We start from the raw sequence: 27,991 nt of genomic DNA, 5'->3' as shown, positions 1-27,991 counted from the left end.
CTCTGCTCCATGAACCATCATATTTAATAGTTGTTGCCATCACAGCAGATCCAGCTGAAGCACAAAGACCACTGGCTGCAGGGACCAGGAGAGCTCTTCTACCTCCCTGGTGCTTCGCACGGCTCCCTGCAGGCTTTAGCCCTTCCCTGCCCCACTTCGGGCAGACACCCAGCTTTGTGCAGGGACTGAGCCCCGCTGACCTGGGGTGTCCCTGCCCTGCCTCTGCCACCAGCAGCTTGGGGGAGAGGGGGAAGGGGCAGAGAAAGGCTTTCCCTCTCGAGGGTATAGTTACTGCAGAGAGGTATGAGGGGAATTTTTCTCTCTCCCCAGGGCATGGATACAAGATGGAAGGGGTGGGGACAGAGGCAGGGGAAAGCTGTCTCATCTCATTCTGGCTCTGGCAGAGGAGATTCTGGGGCTTCCTCTGCCACCCCTGCCCAGCAGCCATCTCCACAGGGCCTGGCAGGGAGGTGATCCCATCTCCCAGGCAGGAGCCAGCATGTGGGTCTTGTTTTCTGTAGCTGCTGTCTCATCATTCTGCAAGAGACTGACTCTGCCACTGCAATTAAAAGTCACCCCAGATGGATGTGACGGGAAGCTGTGCCATGGTCACAAGGAGGAGATGCTGTCACCCCAGCCTGCAGCTGGAAAGGGCATGAGCACGCTACTGCCCCCCCCAACCACTCACAAGTAGGGCACCCAGCAGGTGCTTCTCCAATAGAATAAACTAAGAGTATTTTGTACAATAAACACAATTTGTCCAGCCCTCCCCCCTCCCGTCCCCCCAGCCCGAGGAAGGGGAGTCACGAAAAGAGGCGGTGCTCCGTGCCCCGGGGAGCCCTGCCCCGGGCCCGCTCCTCCTCCAGGCTCAAAGCAGCTCTTGTCCATGCACGACACGGGGAAGGGGCGAGACTGCAGCCCTGGCTGTGCAGGAGGTGCCTGTCCCAGCCCCTACTCCAGGTAGATGTCCTCTGTGGGGCACGTGTACTCCACATACTCCTTGTAGAATTGCTGAAAAGCCCTCCTGCAACACAGCACCAGGTGAAGCTTAGCAGCAGCCTCCCCACAAGGCAATTATAGATCCCCATTTCCATCCTGACTCTCACTCCCTACCCTGTGTCCTGTTTGACACCCCAGCTCCTAGCTCCTCCTGCATTAGCCTCCAGAGCTACCCTCAGAGCCACAGGGTCTCCCTGATTCCCTGCACAGTGCATTAGTTTCAGCCATCTGCCTGCAAAGCCTTGCACTGGGACTTGTTCCAGTACTGTCAGGAATATGATGCCCATAGCCCTGTAAGCCCTGGCTCTCACACAAAGCATCTCACTTGAGGGAAGAGGTGCCAGCCTGAGGCCAGGTCTGAGCCCCACATGTAGGGGGAGATGGCAGGATTCAGCCTGGCTGTCTCGTTCCTCCTGCCCTTTATGAGCCAGCCTTCCCTGCCCAGCCAGGACTCACCCTACAGACTCTGCCAGTGGCTTCGTGGACTCCTCCGAGACAAAGACATGACAGGCAAATCTGTGGTCAGCAGGGTGCTTGGTGATGAACCCAAAATATCTGAGGGCAAAGAGAGTGGATGTGATTGGACCAGCAGACCAGCAGGCACAGGTACCCCAGCCTCTCTGAGGTGTACCCCCCCTTAAGCATAGGGGTTTGGGACCTGAACCCCCCCCCCAATAAATCCTACTGGCCATCCCAGGGTCATGCCACTGACCATGTCTGCAGCGCTGGGCTCACAGGGGAAGGGGAGCCCTCCAAACTAGGGCTCTGGGAAACCTCCTTTCCTTCCTAGCCCCAGTTGTGCTACCCCCAGGGAGCAGGAAGGCAGCAAAGCCCCTCTGCTGAGCTACTGCTGTCAGGAGTGGCACCACACTTCCTTGCTACTCACTTGTTGTTCTTTGGATGGTACCCACAAAAGGAAATGTTCTTCAGCTGGAAAAAATGGCTACACTTGTTTACCTGGGGGAGAGAGAGAAAGGAACTGTCAGAGCTTTTCTCCCCACCCCCTGCAGGGCAGCTGGTCTCTGGCCACTGGAAATGCGCATTTGGAGACTGAGGAGTGAAATTAATTGGAGCCTAATCCTGGGCTGCTATCAGCAGCAGTTTCAGGATTGCTCCAAGCACCTGAACAAAGGGAGCTTTTCCAGGCAGCCCTGCTGGCTCTCACCCCAGCTGCCTTTACCGCCACTAGCTCCTGCAGGATTTCCCTGGAGGCCCTGAGTCAGACTGTACTCAGGCTAGAGTCAGTGCTGCTGTTCACCAGCACACACAGCCCTCCTTCTTCAGTAAAAAGGCTCTCTGAAACACCAGGAGATAGAAGGTGAATGGGTAACTTAGAACGAAACAAGTCATTCAAGCCGGGTGTCAAAGGGTCCCAGCCAGAAACGAAAACTTATTTATACAAGTCTAAAGCACAACTAAGTTGATGGCATCCTCTGGGTACAAGCAAGATTTGTAGGAACCTCAGCCCAGCTCTGTCACAGCACTCAGAGTCATGAGCTACTCCTATCCCCCAGCTGGAAGGGAGGTTTCCCATCAGCTTGCTGCAAAACCCTCACTTGCCTTTGCTCAGCATCCCAACGTGCTCTACTAGGCTACTTATGCAGAATGCTAATCAGCAGCCTGCCCTTGCCAGATAAAGAGATTACAGGGCAGATCTGGAGGACACCACTCAAAATAGTAGCAGAAAGGTTTAGAAGCAGCTGACAGATTACCGGGTACAGCTCAGCTCGAAGCATCCCAGCGCAGTGACATGCCTGGCAGCTGTGGGAGCATCAGCTGGCAGTACTGCCCAGAGCTGGGGCCTTGTGAGGCATAGGAGACCCTGATGGTGGGCCTAAAATGCTGATGATGGTGTTTCTCACACCCTCAGACATGTGGTGGAGACCCTTAATTTTCATATGCAAACATGGCCTGTAGCACATAGGGCACAAGCCAGCTCAGAGCAGCAATCAGGGAAGGGATGAGATGAGCAGAGAGCGGGGCACTACCTTGCTGTGCTCCTTGCAGTCGTCAGCTTTCACAGCAATCTTGACCCCGCGCACGCTGATCTCCAGGACGCAGCTGGAGGGTGGGTTAAAGTGCACAGTGAGGCGGCGCGTGGTGGCAATCTGCGGAAGAGAGACACAAAGCCGTGGGACTTGTGAGCAGTGATGATGATTCCCCACTGAGGCTCTGCCCTGCTGCCAGAAGGAGCGGGCGCTCCTGCTCCCTGGGATGGTGTGGGACACTACCTTCTGCATGGCCGCGCAGAGCACATCATTGCCCTTGTGATAGGGAACCTGCACAGAGCCAAGGAACTTCACCCGGAACTGGTCCACCCAGTCGCTGCTCTTGGCCAGAGCTGGAAGAGAGAGCACATGGCAGGGATCATCTCCGGTGACCAGGTATATGGGCTGAGCCCCACCTCCCCCCCCATCTCCCAACCCCTGTGCTTTTCCCTGCCCAAGAAAAGCTTCCCTCAACACCAGGTACCAACTCCCAGCCTCACAGCAGAAGCCACTCATTGCTTCCTGCTGGATGCCCAGTTTGGTCCTCCCCCCAGCCCCCTGCTCAGCACCAGACTGCTCAGCAGGGAGGATGTGGTACAAGATGGAGACATCAGCAGTCTGCACACAGAGGCTTGGTACCTGTTACATGGTCTGTGTCCTTGGTGACTTCAATAGCATAGTAGGCAGGAAAGATGCCCCGATCTCCTGTGCGCATGTTGTAGGCCTCATACCAATAATCTTCTGCCTGCACCTCCACCAGCAAAGGATCATCCACCTCCAGCTCCAGCTCGTCTGCGTGGCGAGGCACAAACCTGGGCAGAGAGGCAGTAGCAGCTGGCTGGCTAGCAGTGCTGGTGGCCTTCTCACTGGCACACTGCTGGGACACCCACCACCAACCCAGGCAGTGCCCTGGTAGCCATAGAGACCTGACACGCTAAATAAAGCATTGGAGGAGGTTTGGGCTCAACAGGCAGCAGCATCCTGGCACCTAATGCAAGGGTATCTCCTATTGCACCACCCAAGCTGCTCCTCAGAGGCTCCAGCTGCCCTCGGAGGTCTTGCCCACGCAGCAACCTGGGCAAATGTTGCTCCTGGGCAGGGCATGAGTTACAGGCACTGGTTTGTTCCCCAGGGCTTCCCACACCAGAAACACTGGAGTTTGTGCTAGCCCCACCTTGGCGGGAGTGCAGCACCAGCTTTCCCCTGCGAGAGGCTGGGGACACTGCCTGTGCCTGCAAGCTCACCTAAAGACAGCACGGTGAGTCTGCTCCTGCTCCTCCCCGTTGATCATGCAGGAGAACAACCCAAAGGACTCAGCACCTGGGGATGAAGGCAGAGGAGGACATGTCAGCATTGAGGGATCATCATCACAGCCAAGAGGACATGGGCTAGGCAGTCTGTTGAGGCTCCCGCAGGATGGCTCATCCAAGATAAAGCTATGTGCTGCCACAGGTGGGAGAGGCATAGCTGGAGCTCCTGAGCAGCCTCAAACACCTACTGCCACCCCCATCTGACACTCACAAAGTTTTTCCAAGCCCCACCATGCCTCCTGGACTACCAGGGACAAAGCCACAGGCTGCACCAAGCAGAACTGGGGCTCATGTCTGCTGGTGGCTTCCTATCTCCTGAGCGTGTACCACGGACAGGCAGGGCTGCCCAGGCAGGCAGCCACCAGCCCACCTCCCCCCAGTGCCCAGCACTCACTGGAGGACCGTGCCCGGCCACTCATGAAGACATTGAGGAACTTCTTGGAGAAGTGGATGTCTGCCTCGGGGGTGGAATCCTCGGAGAGGCAGACTGAGTCACGCTTCAGCGCATCCTCCTCGTACTCCTCGCCAATGGCCGACTCATAGGGTGAGGAGATGCAATTGTCGTAGACTGTGGCCGAGTCGCTCTCATCACTGTAGCCCGAGTAGCACTGCTTGAGGCTGACCAGCTCCAGCTGCACGTTCTCATCCACCACCAGTGTGTATTTGACAGAGTCATAGGAGAGGGCACTGGTGTCCGAACTCACGGAGGCTCTCTGGAGGTTGTGCCCTGGCCGGGAACCACCACTCCCACCACCACAGGAGGCCCTGGGCAGGTTTGTCTTGTCAGGGGAGGACATGTAGTCCAGCACCTCGTCCTCCTCGCTGATGGAGGGGTTGGTTTTCCCTGCCAGGGCTGAATAGCCGGAGGTGTCAATGTCAGAGCTGATGGACATGCGGTTCTCACTAGACTGAGACAGGAACGGCTTGTCAGTCTCCAGGGGGTCCGAGTTCTTCTGCACGGGTGTCAGGTAGATCTCCTCTGTGGCCTCCAGCCTCACATCCGTCTGGTAGCGGATACGGTCCCGGTGGGCCTCGGGGCCCCTCGTTACCACCACGACGTTGGCACCATGTGGTGGGGCCCGGCTGGTGGCCTGGTGCTTCTCGGGCAGCCGGGACGAGGCAACGCAGGCTGGGGCCATCTGTGTGGCTGCTGTGCGCCGGCATGGGCTCTCCGTGGATATGCCCCGGTCTTTGGTGGAGGTTGTGCTGTTTTGGTGATTGACCTCATCACTCAGGCAAACGTGGTCATGGGGAGGGGTCTGCTCACCTGGAGGGAGAGGAGAGCAGCATTGACAGCCATGCAGAGGGGGAAGGTGTCCAGGGATGCCACCCAGACTCACGGAATCATAGAATCATTTCAGTTGGAAAAGACCTCTAAGATTCTCAAGTCCAGCCACTAACACTGCCAAGTCCACCACTAAACCATGTCTCTAAGCACCACATCTACACAATTTTGAACACTTCCAGGGACGGTGATTCCAGCACCTCCCTGTTCCAACGCTTGACCAACCTTTCAGTGAAGAAATTTTTTTGAATATCCAATCTAGACCTTCCCTGATGCAAATTGAGGCTATTTCCTCTTGTCCTACTGCTTGCTCCTTCGGAGAAGAGAGCAACTCCCAGCTCACTAACAACCTCCTTTCAGGTAACTGTGGAGAGCAAGATGGACATGCATCCTGCATCCATGTGGTATGTTTTCCCCAACCTCCTGCTCCAGCACCACTTGCCTCAGGCTCCTGAGCACCATGAAAGGGTGCAAGGAGCTGACCCTGGCCAAAAGCCCGAGAACTCACCCGTTTTCAGAGGGGACGACGACCGGGACACCCGCTCCTGCCAACTGTGCTTTTTCCCCAGAGAGTTGTTATTGAGAGTGTCCTGAGGAGAAGAACAAAGCTGCCTTATAGCCCAAACAGTAAACAGCATGTGGCACGGTGGCACCCATCCCTCCCTGGGTCCACAGCATCCACTCAGCTCCCCTCTCAGCTGGGCATGCTCGGGGAGACCCCCCGCCAGCCCCACGTCTCACCATGATGCTGCTGCAAGAGCTGGCATGATGGCTGAAGCAGGGTGGGCAAGGAGCCAGCTGGGCTGAATTCATCCACCAGGGGAACTCAGCTGCAGGAGCCCATAGCTGGACAGTCCCAAGACTAAAAATTCAAGACCTGAGCCTGCCTGCATGCTTTGTTCCCATCCTGCCAGCCTTGCCTACCTTCAAACCACCCAACTTAATGAAATGGGGGAAATCCCAAGGACCAGGTGTTGTGCTGCTGCTCAGCTGGGAGCCAGCTACTGGATAGACTAATGCCTGCCCCTGGAGACATCGGTATTGGGTGTATTGAGGGGCACACACAGATAGTATGTATGCATACAAATCCATACATGCACACACACACACGTATACAGCTCACTAGCAGATGTCAATCCTGAACAGCTGGAGAGGAGAGGCAGGATCAGGCCATCCACGCTCCCATGCTTGGACAAATTTCTGTGGGTGCTGTGCCCTGCCTGCCCAGCCCTGGGTGGCTGGCCATGCATGTGCACAAGGGAACACGTGCTCAGCCTCGCTGTAAGACTGGGGGACCAAAGGGCACCAAGCCCCCTCTAACGAGAACCCTCCTGCAGATGGGGGACAAGTCCTCCCTACCTGCCTCCACAGGGTGTGACATCCTGCCTGGTGCAGCGCCAGCCCTCACCCACTCCTTCATCCCCAAGTTCTCCCTGGCTGCACACTCCCAGCCCCTCCTATGGGCACTGAGTGTTTCTGCCCCAGCTGCAGCAGTGGCATTTTCCACACTGTTAGTTTTTGCTCAAGTACCAAAGCCCCACTGGGACTCCCTGGATTTTCTCACGGCCTTATCACCAACCTGCAGCTGCTACCAGCAGCACAGGAGCTTCTCTGTCCTTACTTTGCTTCCCCACCGACATGAAGGAAGCCTTCGCCCCAAAATTCCATCATGCCACACACTGCTGAACCATGCCTGCCAGATCCCTGTCTCCATGTGGGGAGGAGAGACCCCCTTCACAGGGCTTTGGCAACCTCCCACCATGGCCTCCATGAATCCCTCCTGTGCCAAGGCAAATAACAGCACGTCCCTGCTAGCCTTTCCCAGGGACACGATGGGCCGGGATGCAGGCCAGGCAAGCTGTCACAGTGAAGGCCTCTGTGTGCAGAGTGCCACAGGGCCAGCACACACAAGCCAGCCTGGCTGCCTGGACTGCGACCGGAGGCACAGCTCACTGAGCCCACCCATCCCACAGGGCCACAGCACTCAGGGGTCTGTAATGCCCAGCCAGGGTGGAGAGACCTTCACAAAGTCTTAGAGGATGAACCTAGCCAGTAACAACTGCTGTTTCTTGCCCTCTGGAGAGTTGGGGATGTTCCTCTCACCATTTCCAGGCCACCTGCCTGGAATGATGATCACAGAGCCCAGCAGCAACTGAGACATCACCAGGCTGGATCTTGGCCTCACAAGAGCAGAGGGTGAGATGACGCCTTGTTTTGTGAATGTCCTGTCTGGCAGAGTACCTGGTACCCCAACTGGGCATTCAAGAGAGGATGCATGGCCATGGTCCCTCTTCTGACTACATGCAGGAGGAGGGAGCTGGGCAGGCCAAGAGGATGCAGTGTCTCACAACTGGAGACAGATTTCAGGCTGATCCCCAGGGGATGCCCTGCACTCTGTCCTCTCCTCAGTGCACCACATGTAGACAGGGAGAAACTGCCTCTGGCTAGAGGTAGGCATCCAGAACAGGAATCCCAAGCACCTTACAGCCAGTCTCTCACTAGATCCTACCAACAGCACTATTCTACCTGGCCAGCCATGCCCCAGTCCTGTGCCACCATCCTTGCTGGCTCCAGGCTCCTATTGCCAGCTGCAGCAAAGCCACCTCTCCCACTCCCCACGTCCTCAGCTCAGCTGTGCCCATGCCTCCCAGTGAGCGCCACAGCCTCCACCACCACCGGCTTCCCCTCCTCAACCTACCATCTCTGCAACACCCCCCACCCCCATCTCTCTCCAGGGGCCTGCTCCCACTCCTGGACACTGTTTGGGACTGAGTGCCTGGGAGAGGGCCCTGCTGTTCCCCACCTCCCCCAGCTGGATGTGGCTGCCACATGCCACTTGCTCCTTGGGGTCCCTGCACAGGGTGGGACAAGGCTGCTGCTGTCCCCTTGTCCATTATGCTCAGTGGGGCTCCCCCCGCCTCCCCAGCCCTACTGCCTTTGTCCCTGGTGCCAGCTGCCTGCGGGCGCCTATCCTTGGCTCTGTGCCTTCCTCCTCCTCCTCCCACCCATGGCCTCAGGCAGAGAGCTGGCATCAGCTGCCGGTGCTGGGCTGGTGACACCCAGCTCCGACTACTCCCCATCTGTCACCCACGGGGACACCTGCCTCTCACTTCATGCTCCTCGGCTGAACGTCACCGCGACAAAAATCCTCCTACTTGGCAGAAGGCAGAGCTGAACGCAGGAGGGTGGCAAAAATAGCCCTGCATGTCGCACACTTTGCGTGGGTTTGTGAAGTTTGCAGAAATGACAGGGCAAAGGGACTCCAGCCGCTGCCTGGGGGGTCAGCATGCAGGGCACCAGAACACCATCCACCCCAGGGGTGACAGTAACACCATGGCTGTATGGGGCAGGCAGTCTTGGGTAAAACCATCCAAAATCTTGTACAAAATCTGAGCATGAACAAGACAACAGAACCCCCTTGTCCTCCTGGCCACCATTTTGGGCGTTGCTTTTCTGTCTCTCAAATTTTGCACGGGGTTCTGACATTAATGCTTCTCTTGCCAAGCACCACTGCTCAGGAGCTGAGGCCACCAGGTCCCCGCTGCCGGGCATGGGGCACCTGGTGTCACCAACCTGCCCTAGAACCGGTGCTGCCCCAACCTGGGGCAGCTGGAGCCCAGCCAGCTGTTGGCGCCGGCCCTGGGCTCGCCAGCCCGTGGCGTGGTGCCCCGTCCCGCGATGGCTCATTCACGCGTTCGGTATCCATGTCTCGTTTGCTCCCCATCCCACGGGAGCCCTTCGCAGCTCCCACCCTGCCCCTACCACGGCTCTCTGCCAGGCCACTCGGACCCTGCTGGGGCACATCTCAGTCCCGACACGATTCCTCGCGTGTTCCCTCTCCACCTCGGCAGCAGGCATGAAAGAAGGACCCACCCGGCGCCTAAGCCCTCTCAAAGAACCGCCGCCGAGCGCAGTGCTGGGATGCTCGGCGGTGCGCGGGGGCGGCCCGGCAGGGCGTGCTCAGCTCCCCGGCACCTGGGGACCCCCGGGCCGGCAGTCGCTCTCTCCGGCCGGGGGACACGAGCGGCGGTGAGAAGGGACCCCCGGGCAGCGGAGCCGAGCCCCGCCATCCCCTTCTATTCCCCCCACCCCCGCCCTGCCTCCCTCCATCCGCCCAAGACAAAAGCCCCCGGCGGACGGCGGGAGCATCCCCCCTCCTCCTCTTCCTCCGCACCCCCCGATCGCCCCGAGCCCACCATCCCGCCTCACCTGGCTGCGAGGCACCTGCGGGAAGAGGTTGAGGGTTGTGGGTCGCTTCGGCCTGTAGACTTCGGTGGTCCCGGCCGGGGGGTCTTTCTGCAGCGGCTCGGGCGCCGTCTGCTCCTCGGCCGGCGTGTCCCCCGCCGCGTCGATGAGGTCGAGCTGGAGCATCTCGGCCTGCAGCCGGCTGGCCTCCCCGCCGCCCGCCGCCCGGGCCGCGCCGCCCGCCCGGCTCACATGGCCCTGCCGGGATTAGCGCCCGCGATCAGGCCACCGGGCGGGCGGGACGGGCCGCCGCGCCTCCCGCCGGGGCCGGGCAGGGGGGCCGGGGCCGCCGCATCGGCACCCGCGGCCGCTGCCTTTTAAAGGGGCAGCGATGTTATTCCCGCAGCCGGGGAGCCCCGCGCCCCGTCCCCGCCTCCCCGGCAGGTGCGGGCAGCATCCTTCCTCCCTTGCTGATGGGGCTCCCCGGCACCTCATCCCCGGCAGGTGCCTGTCTGTAGGTACATGCAGCCGTCACATTCACTACGAAGCACACAAACGTGCACACCCAGGTTTCATCTCGACATAACAAGGACATTTTTTTTACAGCGAGAACAACCATTCTGCAGAACAACCTCCCCAGGGAAATGGTAGAGTCCTCATCGCTGGAGATTTTCAAGACGCCACTAGAGAGTGTGCCAGATCGTCTCACCCAGACTCCCTTTCCCACACAAGGTTTGGCCAGGTGATCCTTTGAGGTCCTTTCCAGCCTAGGCTGCCCTATGATTCTTCCTTCCAAGGCAGACTGTGCCCTTTCTTGGTTCCTGTCCTGGCAGTTGGGACTCACACAAGCATGTCATCAATTTGATCAGCCTTGGTCCACCCCCTGCCTGGAGCAGGTCGCTTGGGGTCTTGCCCATCACACCTGAACATCCTCACAGATGGAGAACTCACCCCCGTGTTGGGTACTGGCACTGTGTGCTGCACTACTGCTACTTTTTCTCTCTATGGGGTTGAAATTTTCACTGCACACCTCTGAAAGGAGTCAGGTTCCTTCTTCACTGTAATGCCCACTTGGATGAGCAGCTCCATCCCCCTTGTCTTACTCATCTAGGACAAGCCTTCTCTGCCTGCTCCTTGCTCCTTGCATTTGCATATATCGGGACCTGAGGCCATATGGGAGGGATGCCTGGCACTGGCTGTCCAGTTACCTGCTGGTGATGGCTGCGCTCTGGCTGGCGGCAGCTCCACTCTTTCCCCGTACCGTTTTGGAGCAGGGTGGCCACTGTGGCCTGTGGGGACTGTGAGGAGCAGGTGCCCCATCCCACTGTCCCAGCTGGGCCCAAGTGCTGAGCCACCACACTGCTTGTGGCTGGGTTGCTGGGCAAAGAGGCACCAATGTCCCCCCCACGTGTGTTTAAAGGTCAGTGGTTTTCTTCCCAAGGCCCCTTCCTTGCATTAACTGGAGCTTGCACATGCACAAGTTGCTGCAGCCAGCAATAAAGGCGGCAACCTGGCATCAGCGAGTTGAATTGCCTGTGTTATCAGCTGTTTGTGGCGACTGCAAGCTCATCAGCAGGCAGAGGTGGGCAAGGGCTGGTTTTTGCAGCTGAACAATATCCACGACTTCAGCCGCGTGGAGGACGCCCCTTGAGCCATGGGAGAAGAAACAGCCCCAGCAGCTCTGGCAGCCACTCCAAGAGCTCTTGTTGCTACCAGCTCATGACCTGTCAGACAAAAGCCAGCACAGGCAGGGCTCTGCCTGCTGCAGGCACAACACAAACCCTCTCATGAGAGCCATTTCCCACCAGTGCCCCTGCTGACATCCTGCAGTGGGTGAGCAACTGGAGAAACACTGCCACTGATACTCGTCCTCTTGAGGCTTTAAACATTTAAATCCCTTGTTTTGAGCATTAGCCTCCATGCCACCAGTTCTGCATTTCTGTGACACCAGTCTTCTGTGACAAATCACATGGATTTTAACAAGGAAACCAAGGCACGGGAAAAGAACTGGAGGGAAATGCCAACTGAATAGATTATACCTAGCCAAGGTGGGTGTATTGGAGTCAGCTGGTGACATTCAACCTAGACTGCTAATGATGCTGCTTCCATAATCCTGTAGCTGTAGCAATCACTTGGAAAACTCACAGAGGGAAAAGTCCCAGAAGGATTCAGAAAAGCAGATCTGCTCATTCTGAAGAAAAGGGCACCCTAGCAGGGGTGCAGCATTCCAGGTTCAAAAGCTGGGAGGAAACTACAGCCACTGCAGGTATTATTTATGGCCTGTAGCTCAACAAAGTGATTTTGAAACCCCACAGAAATCAATCACCTTACCATGTGAGTGAGACATGCAGTGATCTGCAAAGCAAGAGGGGGGACTAGACATTGGGAAGCCTTTCTAACTGCAAGGACACTGCTCCACCAGAACAGACTGTCTCGGGAGCCCTCTAGGAACAAGTTCATGTCACCTAAGGTCATCTTGAGCATGCTTATGTCTCAGCACAGATGCAATGGTGAGGTGACTTCCCAAAGTCCCTTCACCCTATGGGAGAGATCAGGGTGTGTGGGAGAGCAGTACCAGTGCCCAAATCTTGCAGCAGGATGAACACAAGATGCACACCCGGCCCTCAATGCAGTCACGGGGACACTCGTGCTTCCTCACAGACCTATCCCTGGGACAGATGTGATGCTGGTGATCCTACCTCCCACCTGCATGGTGTCGTCCCAATGGCAAAAAGTCCCAGTGCCCAGCAACTAGTCTCTCTCTGATTGTCCCAATGTTGTTATCCATGGTTCCAGGGGGCTGCAGCAGAACGAGCCCTGCTGCAATTGAGAGGTGCTGGGATCACCCCTGGAACAGTGGTCTAAGCTGGGGAATCACCTGCGTGGGGGCTGCTGCCCACCTGAGGAAGCTGCTTGCTTCCCTAGGAATGAAAGGCTCTTGCAAGAGGAGTGGGGTGATATGCAAGATGTTGCTTGAGTGATGAAAGGCTCTTCCCTGCTCCCCCACTCTCACAGCCTTCACTGTCAGAGGAGGAGTGGCAAAACCTTCAGCTGGGAAAAGCATTTTGTGAGCACAGGGAAGCAAGGGGGACTTACCGAGCAGAGGGCACAACTGTACCCCCCTCCCTACCACCGGCTGGCTTCAAAGTGCCAGGAGGAGCCTCTCTGCCCCAGCCTGGCACAGCCACAGCTGGCCATGGATCACATTCATGGCACAGCCTGTGAAAAGCTGCACGGGATAAGCAGCCACTTTGGTGCCCTATCCTTTGCTCCCAGCCTGCACATCCAGCTCCCCACCAGTCCCTGGATCACAGGGTCATGGCAGCTGCTTCCCTCTTTGCAGTGGGTCCCACTGGCCTTCCAGGAGCGGCTAGCAGCAGTGGCACACTTGGATCAGTGATGCTGAACATCAAGAGAAAGCCCCTGGCATTTCTAGCAGTATTATTATGCTGAGAATACATAGTGTTTTGGGTTTTTCCTCCACATATCTGTATCTTCATGGCTCGGTCAGACGTTTTCATGGAGATCCATGAAGGCTCAGCACAGCCCTGCGTCAGCTCTTTTCCCTTTGGGTGCTTGTTCTCATGCTCTTTGGTATTTCTAAGAAAGGTGTTTCTTTTTTAAATTTTTTTTCCTTCCTGCATTAACCATTTTCCACAGTTCCTGGAAAATAGATGAGGCACTAAACTCTTATTAACCTCTGCCTGGCTGTTTGCTGGGATCCATCTTGCTGAAACCAGGGTTTGTCACCCTGGATTTCCAAACTACTAAAACAAGGCCAAACCCCAAGTCTGGTGCTTTTGTTGCAACCATCCCTCTCAGCAAACCTGACTGCTGCCATTGGTGAGGTGGAGGATGTATCCCTCACCGTGGTGGCCCCTGCTCCTTCGCAGCTGGCCTCCTGCCTTGCCATTCAACAGCCCCAAAGACACCTCTGCTCCTCCTCCAAGCCTGCTCCTCAGCCTATCCCTCGCTTCTCTTTTCATTCACTGGGGACTTCTTGTTGAAATTAAGGCTTTTTTCAGCCACATGTGGGATTATTCCTCATTCTTAGTACATGGTCTCCCATCCATGAGGTGTGGGCCTCATCAGTGGATAGTTCCCTCTTGCACAAACATCAGTCTATGCCTCCTTGCAGTTTCTGTGTGTCTAAGCCACTATTTCTGAAGAGCTGCTAAAATAGCCGATAATGAGGTCATCTTTGTTTTTCTGGGACCAAAAAAACCCCCAACACCCATCTCTGTTTGGGTGTTGACCTCTGCACCAGCTGCCTGTTCCTGCCACAGGGTTTTGTCATCAACCAGATCTGCCCAGACCCCCCACCTCACCAAGGTCACTGACTGTCCCCCCCCAAGAGTCACCTTCGCAGCCCTCGGGCAGGGTTTATCCCCTTGTTCCTTGTCAGTTCTTTTCTGCTTGCTGCTGAGTTACTGTGCCTGCCCATCTCTCCAGAGACACACCGTTGGGCAGCTGGATGACTCCAGCCCCATGTCTCATGGTGCTCCCCACATCCTGCTTCCCCCTTGCCCATCGCTCTCTGCTCTGGTGTGATCCAGTGAGCCAGCAGCTTGCTTTCACCTCACGTTGCTCCATTGCCAGGCTTTCACCAGCTGCCTGGCACTGCAGGGGTGACCCGGGCCAACCCTCCACCCTCCGTACCACAGCTGCTCTGTGGCACTGGCACCAGGAACTCACCATAGGCAGGGCATCAGCATGGCCCCCTCACGCCCTGGTGCCAGCGTCCCTGACTCGCCACCCCCAGGCAGCCCCACACGATGCAATTAGCTGGCTGATGCTGCCTGCTGGTCATTACTGATCTGCTGGCCCCCGCGCCGCGTGCACACCCGGCCAAGCTGCTCCCTCTGGGCCTGACTGCTTCCATCAGGCAGATCCTGCAACCGTGGCGCCCCGAGCTCGCTCTGGATGGCAATCAGCTTGGAAAGCTCCCTGGCTGTCGCCTTTGACATTCGGGATTGAAAAGGCCCTCTCACAGCCATTGTTGTCACCACTTTCGGTTCTGTTCCTCGGGCAATCCTCAGTGTCCCATATAAACCATTTGGACATATTTTTAGCAGGCATGTTTCCTGAGCGTGATAAGCTTCCTCCTTTGCTGTGTTTATGAATAACTCATTGCTTCCCCTACGGCAGCCTCGCATCCCCCTCCCGCCCCAGCAGACTCTCAGTGCACCCAGACATTTGTGTAAAGCAGCTCTGAGCTGTCCCCAGGGAAGGCATGGGGCTCGCTCCCAGAGCCTGAGCAAACCCTCTCCTGAAGGTCAGGTCTCTGTATTGCAGCACAGGGATGCAGGAATGCCCGAGTTAACTGTTTCAAATGGGCAAAAGGGACTGTTTTCCCCCCACCTCAAGGAAGGGCTGCAGCAGTTGTGCTTCAAGTCCCCCCTTCCTGCCAAACTTCAGCCAACAGCTGGCAGTCTGTAGAGAAAAAAAAATCCTGCTCTGAGCCCAGTGGTGCTATCAGCAGTAGGGAACTGGGATGGGTAATGGGAAGAATCCAGCAACACGCCCACAGTCTCTGTCTGCCTCACCTACTGCAGGCAAGAGGATCTTCCCAATGCCGGGCCCTCGCCGTGGCTGTGCCCTCATGGATGCCCAGCACTGGGTTTGCCCTTGGTTTGCCTGCAGCATTATCCCTCCTTCCTTTAGCATACACAGCCCATGAGCCCAGACTGTCCCAGGGAAGTCTGGACATAACATCCTGAAGCAGGAGGAGGCTGCAGTTGGAGCAGAGATATCAAGCAGCAGCCCAATATCTGGGAACAGAGAAATTTGTGCTGGGAAGGTCACGAATTAGACCAAGGAGCACAGCAAGACACCTTCACCTCCCAGAGATGAGGTCTGCCTGTACCTTCCTGCCTGCAGTGAGGGATTCCAAACGACACAAATTCACTTTCTAATTTTAAATCTGCGACAAATTCTTGTGCCTTTCCTGTCCTCACTGGGTCTTTATCAGTTTTGCAGAGGAAGTATTTCCTCTGAGGGACAGAATGACTCTCAAACCACTTGGCTGCTCCTCCAGCATTTGCATCCTTTAGCATGAAACACATGGACAAAATGCAGAAACTCTGTGTTGAGAGGTATTAGTTCTTAGCTTAAATAAGTAAGTTTTAAGTAGAATGAGTTAGAATGGGTTCACAGAGTTATAATACTGTGTGATCTAGTATGTTGTTTGCTCAGATTTACTTGCCTAGCATCAGTAGCTGGATCTGCTGAAGCCTTGAGCTGCAAGCTGTGAGTTTACACCTAGAGATGTTTTTGGCTGGAATTGAGTTAATTCTCCTAGTTATTTTCCTAGTAGCTGGTACAGTGCTGTGTTTCATCTTTCTTATGAGACGAGCATTGATACCACACTGATGCTGCTGTGGTTGTTGCTGAGTAGTGTTTATCCCAAGCCTAAGGTTTTTTATTTCCCCATGCTCTGTCAGTGAGCAGGTGCACCAGAAGTACAAACCAGAAGACAAGGAGACTCCAGCTGTCAGCAGAAGCTGTAACTCCACAAAATAAGAACAGTGTATGGCCTGCCTGCACAGACACAGAGAAAGAACCCAGTAAGATGTTAGAAGACCCCAGACCAAAAATCACCATTGGACCAAGAGGTGCATAGGGAGTGTCTGAGGAGTGGGTGCATGAGCTGTAAGGGTACAATGCCCAGGGATTTCTTTGTTCAGGGTCCCTCTCCACAGGCACCCAGCTTGAGCTGACCTGCTGCTGTACCTCTAAACTATTTATTTTTAGAAAATCTGAGCCTGGGGCTTTGCTACAAGAAACCTAGGGTCAAGCCTGAAGGAGGAGGTGTCAGCCTTAGAGTAAGTGTGTGTTTGAGTGAGGGGTCAATAAGGGCACCTGTCAGCTTCCTGGAGCTGCCCACTGCAAAGAGATTCTGGTCCCAGCAGTTAAAAGTCTCAGGTGGTGTGTGTGTGATTCCTGGTGTGAGAATGCTCAGGACATGCCTTTTCCTTTAACACTTTAAAATTCCCTGCATTATTTCCAAATCCAATGTAACTATCAATTTATCTCCACATTTCTGCCCCCATGGCCTTCTAGGTAAGTTCAAATAGTGGTGTGAACCCCATCAGGTTCTTGACAGTGTGCTTTGAGATGGATGGGAGACCCAGCTGCAGCACCTGCACAGGCTTCCCAGCTCCCATCTTTATTCCACCTGCTGCCTGCTGGGGTCAGAGCTACCTCCTTCATCCCTGTTTTGAGAGCCTCCAGGTCTCCAGCCTCCCAAAGACCTGTGAACAGCTCTAGCTAAAGCTAGCTAGGAAACCACAAAGAACACCTCGGGTGAGCAGAGGACAGCTCTCACCATGCCAGTCCAGCTGCATCCCCATGTCCAGGGGACAGGAGGCACAGCCTATGTGGGACCTTTGGTGCCACCTTGCAAATGCCCTTGATCCCTGAGCATGCTTGTCAGGTGCCAGATGCTTGCTGGTCATCCTGCTCAAATGGGGACATGCCCCCATGTGCACCCAAATCCTCAGGCTCATCCCTGAGGTATAAACTCAAACCCCTATAGCACAGTGGGAACCAAAATGCACCAGCTTTGAGATGTTTTTTTTGTCCCCGGAGTTTGTCTGGCTCAGAAAGGATCTGCACTGTGCTGGAGTGAGGAGAGGGCACTGCCAAGCAGAGGGGATTAGGGCCATGGCAGTGGGCTCTTTGAGGAAGCATCACTCATCTGGGGATCTGGTGGTCCTGCATGGGGGCTGATGGTCCTGCCAGCCCCCCTGGCACATTCTGCCCATCCCTATCTTTCTCCCCATCCCCAGTGCACTTACCCGGGTGGCCAGGCTCTCCTTGCAGTGCAGGCTGATTCCACACTCATCAGTGATCTCAGAGAGGTCTTCATCCTCAAACTCCTCAAGGCTGATGTCATGGGTGAGCCTGGAGGGAGTGGAGATGGCATGGTCACACACTGCCCAGTAGTGGACAGGAGGGTGCAGGGTGCCATGGTGCCATGGGCTGGGAGCACTGACACCCTGGGAGAGGCTCTCCCAGTCTCTACTGGGAAGAAAGACTGGGAAGGCAGCTCGGTCCCAGAGGGGATAGGTCTGTCCCCATCCAGTGGCTGGGCTTGGCATGGTCCATGGCTCTTGGGAGGCAGGAGGAGTGTGTCCCAAAGCAGTCCCTGCCTGACCAAAGACAGCAGGGACCTGCAGGTTGGGAGAACATGGACAGTACAGCCAGCCTTATCGCAGGAGGTTTGTTCTGCTCACACCATCCCAGGGAGCTGCTGGGATTGTCCCAGCTGGGCACAGACACCCAACAGGGCAAAGGTCAGGGGTACAGGAAGGAGAGAGGCTGGGGGTCCTGACAGGGCACAGCTGGAGGATGGACCTGCTGGGACAGGTGACCACATCAAGACCCACAGAGCTTGCAAGCACAGCAAACCCCTCAGCCATGGCATGACCAGACCCTGAGCTGCAGCTGGGGGCATGTCCCAGCCCAGGTGCCTGCAGTAGGAAAGGGCAGCAATTTCCCTCTACACAAAAATCACCCCCCAGGGTTACTATGGGCATCCCTGTGAACATCGGTGCTGCTGAGCTGGCCTGCATGGCCTCAGGGGCCCCTTAGGGCTGCCAGGCCCAGCCACATGGACTCATTACACCCCTTCAAAAGAAGAGATATCCTTTTAGCAGCTGAAAATGCGCTGATGAGCCCTGGGAGAGTGGTGAGGTGCTCCTGGTTTCTGAGCATTAAAACATTCCAACACGGTGGTACCAAAATGCTCTTCTCACTTATTCATTACCACAGGGATAAATAAAAGAGCCCAACTCAAAAGTCCTTGGCCAACCTACTCAGACCCCTGAGTTTTGTCTGGAATGGCCATGGGCACTGCTTTGCTTGCCACCATTTCCCTTTGCTCCCAGCTCCTCCAGCTGGGAGATACTTGGGTGAAAGGGCTATGCCAAGCCCATCACCCCTCTCTGGCTTGGCCCCCAGCAGTGCCGTGAGAAAGGAATGAGAATGGTGTTTTGTGACCTGCAGAGCTCCCGCTCTCACTTTAAGCACTGCTTGCACATCTTGGGGCTCCCCCCTGCAGCGGCACCAACCCATCTTCCCTATCCCAGGTCCTGGAAAGGGAAAAGAGCAGGAGAAGACCATGGGGGAATCAGCATCCTCCCTCTGTATTTCTGAGGACCCCACTAGTAGTGGTCTCCTGGGGTGAAGACAACTGGGAACAACCATACCCCTGGAGGCAGCCCCTGCAAGACACATCAGGAGTGCAAGGACACAGCCTTCAGCACAGGGTGGGATGCCTTGACCCCCCTTCGCCCATCTCCTCCTGCTCCCCATGGGAGGGAGGCAATGCAGAGCAGGAGGCTCATGATGAGCCTTCAAAGCACAGATTGATTTCTTCTCCAGTTACACGGGTCGCCAGGGTGGGACATGATCCATTGCTAAAGCTCAGGGCCTCCACCCGCCATGCTGTGGGAGTGCAGTGGGCACTGCGGGATCCCAGTGAGAGGCACAGCATTGCCGAGGGGCTGCCAGGGGCCCCTGGCTCTGCAGGAGCAGCCTGACAGGGTGGCAGTGCCCCCCACTCTGGGATGGGGACAGGCAGCCCTGTCTGTGCTCGCAGGGATGGGGAGATGCTGAGCAGTTCCCCAGCACTGGCCCTGCCTGCCAGTGCTGAGGCACAGCAGGATGTGTCCAGATGCCTTTTGCCGCTCTGGTGCCTGGCTGTCACAGAGCTCCCTGCGCAGCCAGGAAAACTTTGAGCTCAACTGGGTGCCAAGTTTCCTCCTGTCCTGTGGCCATCACTCACAGAGAAGGGTGATGCGCCCAGGAGCAAGGGGCCGCCCCTCGTTCCCCTGCATGCCCACGAGACGGTCCCCCCTCCCCTAGGCCCAGCAGGTCCCCTACCATTTCTCCCACTGATCTTCCAGCCAGCTCTCCTCCTCGGTGCTCGACTCCATTTTCAAGGGCAGCTGCATTGAGGAGGACCCCCCTTCACTGGGGGACACACTCCCACACCAAAAAAACCCCCCAGGCCCGCTGTGAGGAGTAGTGAGGGAGATGACAGCTGAGCCTTGGGTGCCCGCTGCCTCTCTGCCTGCCCCGTCGCAGTCTGTGGCTGCCGGCGCTGCTCTGTATCCTCACTGCGCAACCTGGGGAAGCTCATTAAAAATAGATGGAATCAGCTGTCCTGGAGGGGGAAAAAAAAATAAAAAAACAACCTCCCCAGCTGAGCCAGCGCCAAGTCCCTGCACTCTGCTGGGGATGCTGACTGCCTCTGTCTGCCAGCCAGCCAGCCTGGCTCCTGGTCTTGCTCCAGCACTCGGCTCCTCAGCACCCACAGTGGGCACAGGGGATCTGCTAACCCCATCATGGAAACCTGCACCACCTGGCCTCCTCCTGCCCTTGCAGCACTGCTGTCCCCCACAGCAAGGGGACACAGACAGGAGCGTCTGTCCGGCTTCTCAGCAGGCAGAGTGAGGTCACTCACTGGTGCAAAGGCCAGAGTGTTTCCAGCACAGCAGGACCAGTGTCATGGCCAGCTGCACTTCCGAGCCCAGGGGAGCACCTTCGCCAAGGGGCAAGCCCAGCCAGCGCAGAGCAGTACTGCCAGCACTGCCCCTTCCCTGTCTGCCCCCACCTAACACTCCCGCCTCAGGCAGGATCATCCCTGGGCTTCCCGAACCTCTAACCCATGTTGAGGGCCAGAGAAATACCTGGTGAGCTGCTCTGCCAGCTCTCACCCCTCTTCTGCTGATGAAGGAAAGAGGGGTCTTTCCCAGGAGGGGCCATCAGGTGTTGGTGACAAACTGCTGGCACAGTGGCCTCAGATAATCCTCCACCACCCCCATGCCTCACAGACCCACTCACCCCTTGCCCCATGAGGATGAAGCCAAAGTAGCTCTAGAAGATGCACCCACCATTACTCTGAGATGGGGACAGGGCATCCCCCTCCCCACCAGCTGCATCCCCTTTGATACACAGTGGGGTGGCATCCCCACTGCCACCCATCACAGCACTGCTCTCCTGCCTCTCACTGACACCCACTCCAGGAGCTTCAAGTATTGGGTGCATCTCCCACCACCTATTTGGGACCCAGCTTTGCTCCTGGACAGATCAAAGTGGGTGATGTCCACAGGAGCCCAGCTCAGGGCCTGGAGTGCCCTGCTGAGCTAACCTGTTGCAAGCTCTCTCCCCACCAGTGCCACACCACTGGTGAATGTCACTCATGATACTATGGTCACTGTCATTCAGCCCCACTAGAACAGCATCCAGGACTCCATCTTCCCTATCAGCTCTGCCTGGAGGCACCTCATCTGCTTGAAACCTCAATTAATGCAATGAATAAAGAAATCTCTACCTCCGTATTACTCGCGCCCTTTGCTCCTCTCACATGGATGCTCCAGGACTTCCTAGGAGATACAAGGAAGGTTTTGCATTACCACCCCTGCCTTTCTTTCTTGCTTCTCAAAGAGGCTAAAAATACCAGCAAAATGAAACAGCTCTGACTCCTCTCAGCTCCATCATTGGCAGTGAAAGTCTGAGCAGGACTTACATGTGTATTTTGGCCAACTTCCCTCTCCAGTGGCCATGGCATCACAGGTATGTGGGAGTCTGTCCCCATCTGTGAGGGTGGGAGAACCCTACCCTTGCAGGTTATGGGTGCTTTCCTGAAGGATGTGCCAAGAGGCACCCGAAGGCTGGCAGCCCTGCTGTATGCATGAGAACTGATAAACTTGGGATTCTCAGGAACTGTGAGAGCAAGAGTACACCTGTGGGTGCATGAACGGAGGCAGACGTTACCTGTGCATGGCAGGAGCAGCTTGATCACAGTCCTAAGAGCAGCCTTATACTCACTCCTGGCTGCTGTGCCTCTCTTGAGCCCATCCCCTGCCGGGCCACTGCCACTGCAGGGGATTTTCCACGCAGGGGTTTGGCCAGGGCAACATGCTGTGATGAAGCTGGGGGCTCCAACGAGCCCAGCAGCCCAAGCCACACTCTGACAGTCTGCTGTCGTGTGCTGTGTGCAAGTCCTGTAACCAGCACCAGTGGAAAAAATAATACTAACCTACATTAGGCTGGCCCCTGTCTTTTTCTTCCATCTCAATGGCCACAGAGACTGCTTTATTTGAACCGAGGAGAAGGCGCCTCTGTCTCTCCATCAGAGGAAGACAGCGCTTTCGTCTCCCCTCACAAGAAGACAGGTAGCCCCATTCCGACGCCCAGCTCATTCATTGCCTCCAAACAGGCTTTCCTGACAGCTTCAGATGAGCACGACAGACACATGAAACAAACCACAGCGCAAGAACTGATTTTTGCCTCAGCCTGAAGGTGCGTCTTTGAACTTCCCGACAAGATGTGGAGAATTTCTTCCCCCAGAGACCCCCTCCCTTCCCAAAGGGCTGTGATTTCTGACAGGACTCCCCTTCCCCTCTCTCCTGACCTATGCAAATAACTCCCTAAGGGTTTCTTTCCCTAGGAGCCTTCCTGTCCAGTAGCCAGATGGATGCCCTTTGCTTTTATCAGGGAAAGCTGAAGGAGATAGCAGGGATCAGTCAGTGACCTCCTCCCAGGTTCCAGCTACATTAGAGCCACAGTCCTGGGGGCAGTGGGGCAGGCAACACCGTGAGCTCTGCAGGGCCCTGCAGCCAGCTGCACCCCAGCTGTGCCAGCTCTCCCTGCCCTCTAATGCTGGGTAGAGGGACCCCCAACCCAGAGAGGCCCCAGAGAGCCCCTCACAGGAAAGCTTGCCACAAAGCACCGCCAAAGCTTCTTAGCAGGGCAAGGAGCTGCAACAGTGTCCCAGAGAAAGATGTTAAGGAGCTCCAGTGAACACAGACCCTGCTGGGAGGCTTTGGAAAGCTTAAGGACAACAGGGAGGCTGGATGAGAATAACTTTTCTGTCTCCTAAAATTTCTTTGCTGTCTCCTAAAATGCTGTTATTCTTGTCGTGATGAACAGACACCTCTGGAGGACCTCCTGGCTAAAGGAGGGATCACCTCACCATCCTTTTCCTCCCACTTCTTCTCAGACAGCACCAAACCATCACTGCCAGGCCACTATGCTTGGTCTCTTCAGAGCTTCAGTCTCCTTGCCAGCCAGGACCAAGCCCTCTCTCAATTCAAGCCAACCAACACCTAATGATTGTGCTGGCGTGTCACCACTCGGAGCTGGGAGAGCAGGTGCATGTACCAGAGGGCAGAAATCTGAAGTACCTCATCCTGCAGGCAGCAAGCAGGGGCAGCAGGCAGGGCTCACTCGCTGCCAGCCGTGGTCTGAGCCTTAGCCCTGAACCACACTCATCGCTGCTGGGTCCAGCTCATCTGCAGGGCACAGCCCCTCGCTGAGCCCCACAGCAGGGATGCAGGACCTGGGACATGCCCAAACCAAGCTGTGACATGTAACCCTGCTTGTGTTTCACTAGGATGGCTCCCTTCTCACATGATACTCCAGCCACAACGTCGCCTCTGATCTGCCAGACCCTGCCCCAGGCTCAGACACATCACTGCATCTTCTTCCACTCCAAATCTTACACCCTGATCTCAGTGCCTGGGGAAGATTTTGCACTCCTGCCTTGATTCCCCAGTTTTCCACCCAGCTGCACAGCCTCCTTCACGGAGACCAGTTCTTCCCTGGAGCAGGCTGGCAGCACACGAGGCTCTTTTTCCAAAGGTCTGAGGCACAGCAAGAAGCAGCAGCTCATTCTCCCTCCCAGGGCATCGCTGCTTGCTGGGGAGCAGGAGGGTGCCCAGGGGACAGCCGCTGCATCCAGGACAGCGCCAGGTGGTAGGCCCAAGGCTGCTCAGCAGCTCAGCCTCCGGCCCCCGGCTCGGTGGCCAAGCCCCTTTTCCGTGGTGGATGATTCCAGAGGCAGCGTTTCATCGCTGGCTTTGCAGGGTACACCAGCCATGTTGCAACAGCTCCCAGCAGCTCTCGCAGGCAGCGCTGCAATAGGAGGCAGCTGCCAAAGACCCGGAGCCACCAGCAAAGGGGGTCCAGAAACAGAGCCCTTCAAATATAAATTGCCTGAACACCACCTTTGCTCAACTGTACCCGCCTGTTTCCTCGCAGGGACCCACGGGTTCCCCAGCCTCAGGGGCTGGGCCTGATGGAGGAGGGCACGATCTTAGCTGTGGTCTCAAGTGTGGACCGGCCCCTCCTTTCCTCCCAAAATCTCAGCATGCAAAACAGCTAGTACGATTCCCCCCTTTCAGGCAGCTCCTCTCCAGCACCCCTGGGTGGCAGAGGCAAGCAGAGAGCAATGGCTGACGAGGGCACGGCTGACAGGAGCAGCGAGCCTCCCCCGACAGCAAGCGAACACCGTACCTGCAGGCAGGGGCAGGGCTCCTCCCTCACCCACCCAGCACATCCCTGTCCCAGAGCTACCCTCAGCAGGTACCAGAGGCTCCAAAACCCCCAGGCATCCCTGGCCTGGCCCATGCCATCGGAAGTCCGTGTGACAAGCCTCATTGGGTTTCGGAGGAGACACAGCCCCCTGCGTCCCAAATCGATGGGAGCACTTGGTATTGCTAAGAGGATCAATTCTGGCACTCTCCCACCGTCTCACTTGGGGTTCCTGTTTCACAGGGGTAGGAAGGAAGCAGAAGCACCTGGGATTTCTAGGAAAGGACTAGAAAAAAGGCTTTCCTTGGGGAGAGGAGTGAGCTGAACCTTTTTTCTTTCATGAAGAAGAGGTGTTTGAAGAGGAGGTAAGACAGGTAAGGGGGCGGGGGTGGGGTGTGGAGGGGGACATGAGGCCAAGCAGGGGGCTGGGAAGCTGCAGTGGTGTATAGATGGGGTGAGGGCCAACATGGCTTGGGTGGGCGGGCTAAGCAGCCGTGGGGGGGCTGGAGCGATGTCTGCGGTGGGGGTCCGCGGTGGCTGGGGCGGGGGGCAGAAGGCATGGCTGGGGCGGGGGGCCGAGGGGAGGCGCGGGCAGGGGGCAGAAGCACTGGAGGAGGCGGGGGCCCGGCGCGGCGGTGCGGGCGGGGGCTGCAGCAGATGGGGAGCGCTGCCCCGGACAAGGGACAGGGGCAGCCCCGAGAGGGTTCCGCGGGGGGACGGCGGCCGGTACCTGAAATTGGGGGGCGAGGCGAGGTGCAGCCCCAGGAAGGGTGAGGAGGCGGGCGGGGATGCAGCTCCTTTCTCTCGCTCCGCCATTCTGTGGCTCTCTCCATGCAGGCGGAGGGCGGGCGGGAGGGAGGGAGGCAGGGAAGGAGGGATGAAGGGAGGGGGATGCTGGCGGTGCCGGCGGGGAGGGACATACCTGCCGCCGGGGCGGGGGGAGCGGGGGGCGCGGCCCGGAGGCTCCATCCCGCGGCTCCCGGCGGCAGCTGCAGGACAGGCACGGCACAGATGGGAGCGTCACCTCGCACCCCGACCCCATCCGCTCCCCCTGGCCTCGGGGAACGCCGGCGCCGGCGGGGCAGATGTGCCCGCAGCTGGAGACTGCACCCTCAAGGGCAGGTGCAGGGGACTGCCAGGGTCTCCCAAGGCCGGGAGAAGCAACCCCAGGAGCGGGGCCGGCTGGCCGAGCGGGCAGGCAGCAGCCCCGGGAGAGGGGCTGGACACAGAGAGCCACTTGCAGGGGTCTCCTCGGCAGCGGGGAGGTGCCTGGAGGCAGCAGGAGCAGCAGGAGCAGGCACGCTGCGCTTTGGCACCCATGGCAGGTTTGCAGCACCTGGCAACAGGTCTGGCAGCCCCAGTACAAACCCTGTCCGTGTCGAAGCTTACCAGGGCTGCAAGCACCGCAAAGGGAATTAAAGAAGCAGCATACACATGCCTTCCACAGGCACAAAGGAGGGGGAAAATGCATCTCAAGGTTTCAGGTATCTCCCCAGAAAGGGCAGACCCACTTTTGCATCCAGCTATGTCCCAAGAAGCATTTTATCTTGGGTGGGTACTCATTGCTGCTACCCTTCCTTACCAACCTGAGCAGGTTTCTTTCCCCTGCCTCCCCTCCCCAAGCTTTGCAGGCTATCTCAGAAAACTGTGCAGGCTCTGCTGTGCACAGATATGGACAGCATCAGTATTTTTAGGTCCCAAGGCTACTTCTGTATCTGAATGGGAGAACTTTCCCTATTCCCTGGGTGCCCACTGTGCTCCCAGTCCCTGTCTGTGACAGTCCTGGATGGCACAAGTGGCACTTCTTTAGCAGTTCAAATGTTAAAGATACACCCAGTCTCATCAGTGTTTCTCAAACCACAGAGCTGACTGCCATTGAGGCGATGGTATTAGTTCTTGGCCAAGACCCAGGATGTCAGCTGCTCCTCCAGAGAAGAGCAAGCAGCGCCCTCCAAGGCATACAGTCTTGCTCTCTCTCTCAGGAGTCTTGGTCTCCTGCCAGGCAAACTGGAAAGAGATGTTACTCCCGGGCTAGCGTGGAGACAAGCGCACACCCCCAGGGTCACCATGCACAGGTAACCCTGGGACAGCCTCCTGAGGATGATCTAAGTATTCCCTTTGCCATTTGGATGCACAGACTGAACTGTATTACATGCAGGACCCAAGAGACTCACCGGCATTCATTCAGGGAGCCTTGGGGGAGCTCCATCTCCAAACACAAACCCCACCTACCAAAATATGATTTCTCTGCAGCATGGCTGTCATTTGGCCTCTGACCTGGGGCAGAAGGTAAGGATGCTGCCTCATCCCACAGCCAGATCACCACCACCGCAGCTCACCTTCTGCTTGGATGCAAGCACCAAAAGCTCACCCCTTAGTGATGTGACCTTTAGTCAGGTTACCAGCCCTGGCTCAGGCTGGCCTGGCAGGAGACCCAATTTGACCTTTCTAGCTGCACTACTGTCAGCCAGGTCTATTCCTTAGATGCACAGTAGAGCACAGGGCCCCTGGGAGAGTGCACGCACATCTGCTGCAAATTAAGAGACCACACTTCCGTCCTAGCCAGTGTCACTGCTCACAAGGCATCTGCTGATTTTTCTTTCTCTTTCAAATTCTCCAGCTGACCATCAGGTTCACCTCAGACCAACTGTTCTCAGTCTTAAAGGAAACCTGAGGGAAGGTTATGTGCTGAGAGACATTTTCCTGCTCCTCTCCCCCAGCTGAACCACCTGATCTCCACCTAGATGCAGCTGTGATACCAGAGCAGCACTCTGCTCTCTTTCCATCAGCCATCCTTCTCACTGCTCTTTCCCCCTGTGCCCCAGTGGTCACATTTCTGGCTCCCATCTCTTCATATGCAGGTGTTTTCTACTTTCAAACCTTTCAGCCAGCCCCTCCTGAAGCCACTCCAGCTCCTTCCTTACGCAGACAGAAGAGACATGGGGGAATTTTCTCAAGCACCAGCACGTGGAGCAGGCAGTCAAGTCTCTGTTAGAAATCCAAGGTTAGCCATTTCCAATCCTGAGCCACATCACCATCATTCCTTTGATATCCTGGCCAGCACAGAGAAAGAGCCTCAAACCCAATCTCTCCAGCTTTAATTTGTATTATTACACTCTGGGTAGAGAGAGCTGGACTCAGTTTGCTGCCATCCTGGCTCCTCTTCTTCTAAGGCACAGGCTACTGTTTTCAAAAGGTTTTTGCCACGTGCGAGTCTCCCCAAGCACTGAAGTTTTACTTTTTCAAGATCAGAAGGTCCTTGCCAGAGACAAGAGAACAATTCAGCAATACCATGAGCCTTGACCACATGCCCTCTCGTCAACTACAGTACTGCATGCATTTCCCACCTTGTAGCCCAGACATGCTCCAGCATCCCCTGTTGAGAGATACTAGTTGTTTCACTTAAGAGGGGGGGTGCATGAGTCAAAAGGGTATAACTGCCCAGGGGTTTCTTTGTTCAGGTCCCCTCTCCACAGGCACCCAGCCAGAGCTGACCTGCTGCGGTACCATTAAATTACTTAGTTTTAAAAATCTGACACCTGACACTCTGCTACAGGAAACATGGGGTCGACCCCAAAGGAGGAATCAGCCCGAGAGTTTGTGCGTAAGCAAGGGGTCAAAAAGGGCACCCATCGGCTCACAGGAGCTGCTCCCCACAAAGGGCCTCTGGTCCCAGCAGTTAAAAGTCTCAGGTGGTGTCTGTGTGATTTCTTCAATGGGGTGAAAATGCTCTCCATTAGCATTCTTTGAAACACCCTAATCTGCATCTTCAAAAACTGCCTTCTTTGTTCCAAACTTGCTGAACAAATTAGATGTCAAGTTTTAAATGCTTATTTACACAAAATAAAAATCGTGTCTTGGTTTTGTTGACTTGTTTGCAATAATCACTTACCTGGTGT

The 27,991-nt window shown here is 56.4% G+C and overlaps 1 protein-coding gene and 1 long non-coding RNA gene across 4 annotated transcripts; one reads left to right on the top strand and one right to left on the bottom strand.

The window, feature by feature from the left end:
* Window positions 1-6: 6 nt before the first annotated feature.
* Window positions 7-24,942, bottom strand: MAPK8IP1 (mitogen-activated protein kinase 8 interacting protein 1). Of its 2 annotated transcripts, none has more exons than XM_048308181.1 (12): window positions 24,823-24,942; window positions 17,567-17,672; window positions 9,792-10,025; window positions 6,091-6,172; window positions 4,692-5,564; window positions 4,232-4,307; window positions 3,627-3,799; window positions 3,231-3,340; window positions 2,988-3,107; window positions 1,886-1,956; window positions 1,456-1,554; window positions 7-1,024 (listed from the first exon to the last, which is right to left on the bottom strand). In XM_048308181.1, exons 1-12 carry the CDS (start codon window positions 24,906-24,908, stop codon window positions 952-954), a joined length of 2,103 nt encoding a protein of 700 aa, XP_048164138.1. In that variant the 5' UTR covers window positions 24,909-24,942; the 3' UTR covers window positions 7-951. The 2 variants fall into 2 exon arrangements, with proteins under 2 accessions (XP_048164138.1, XP_048164139.1); XM_048308182.1 differs by lacking the exon at window positions 24,823-24,942 and adding an exon at window positions 19,656-19,753.
* On the top strand, window positions 23,767-27,962 carry LOC125328018. Of its 2 annotated transcripts, none has more exons than XR_007204500.1 (2): window positions 23,767-24,457; window positions 26,713-27,962. It is a non-coding gene; the product is annotated as an uncharacterized LOC125328018 (long non-coding RNA). The 2 variants fall into 2 exon arrangements; XR_007204499.1 differs by having other exon boundaries at window positions 23,767-24,466.
* The last annotated feature ends 29 nt before the right edge of the window (window positions 27,963-27,991 follow it).

This window comes from Corvus hawaiiensis, chromosome 6, assembly GCF_020740725.1.
Source record: "Corvus hawaiiensis isolate bCorHaw1 chromosome 6, bCorHaw1.pri.cur, whole genome shotgun sequence".
Classification (NCBI taxonomy): Eukaryota; Metazoa; Chordata; class Aves; order Passeriformes; family Corvidae; genus Corvus; species Corvus hawaiiensis.
This window is presented reverse-complemented; position numbering and strand designations above follow the sequence as displayed.

Excerpts from the sequence above, each read along its gene's own strand:
- MAPK8IP1 (XM_048308181.1), bottom strand. The coding sequence starts at position 24,908 with ATGGCGGAGCGAGAGAAAGGAGCTGCATCCCCGCCCGCCTCCTCACCC. Across the intron at positions 3,800-4,231 it reads ACTCACCGTGCTGTCTTTAG|GTTTGTGCCTCGCCACGCAG; the intron begins GTGAGCTTGCAG and ends CTCTCTGCCCAG. Across the intron at positions 1,025-1,455 it reads CCACTGGCAGAGTCTGTAGG|GAGGGCTTTTCAGCAATTCT; the intron begins GTGAGTCCTGGC and ends GCTGTGTTGCAG.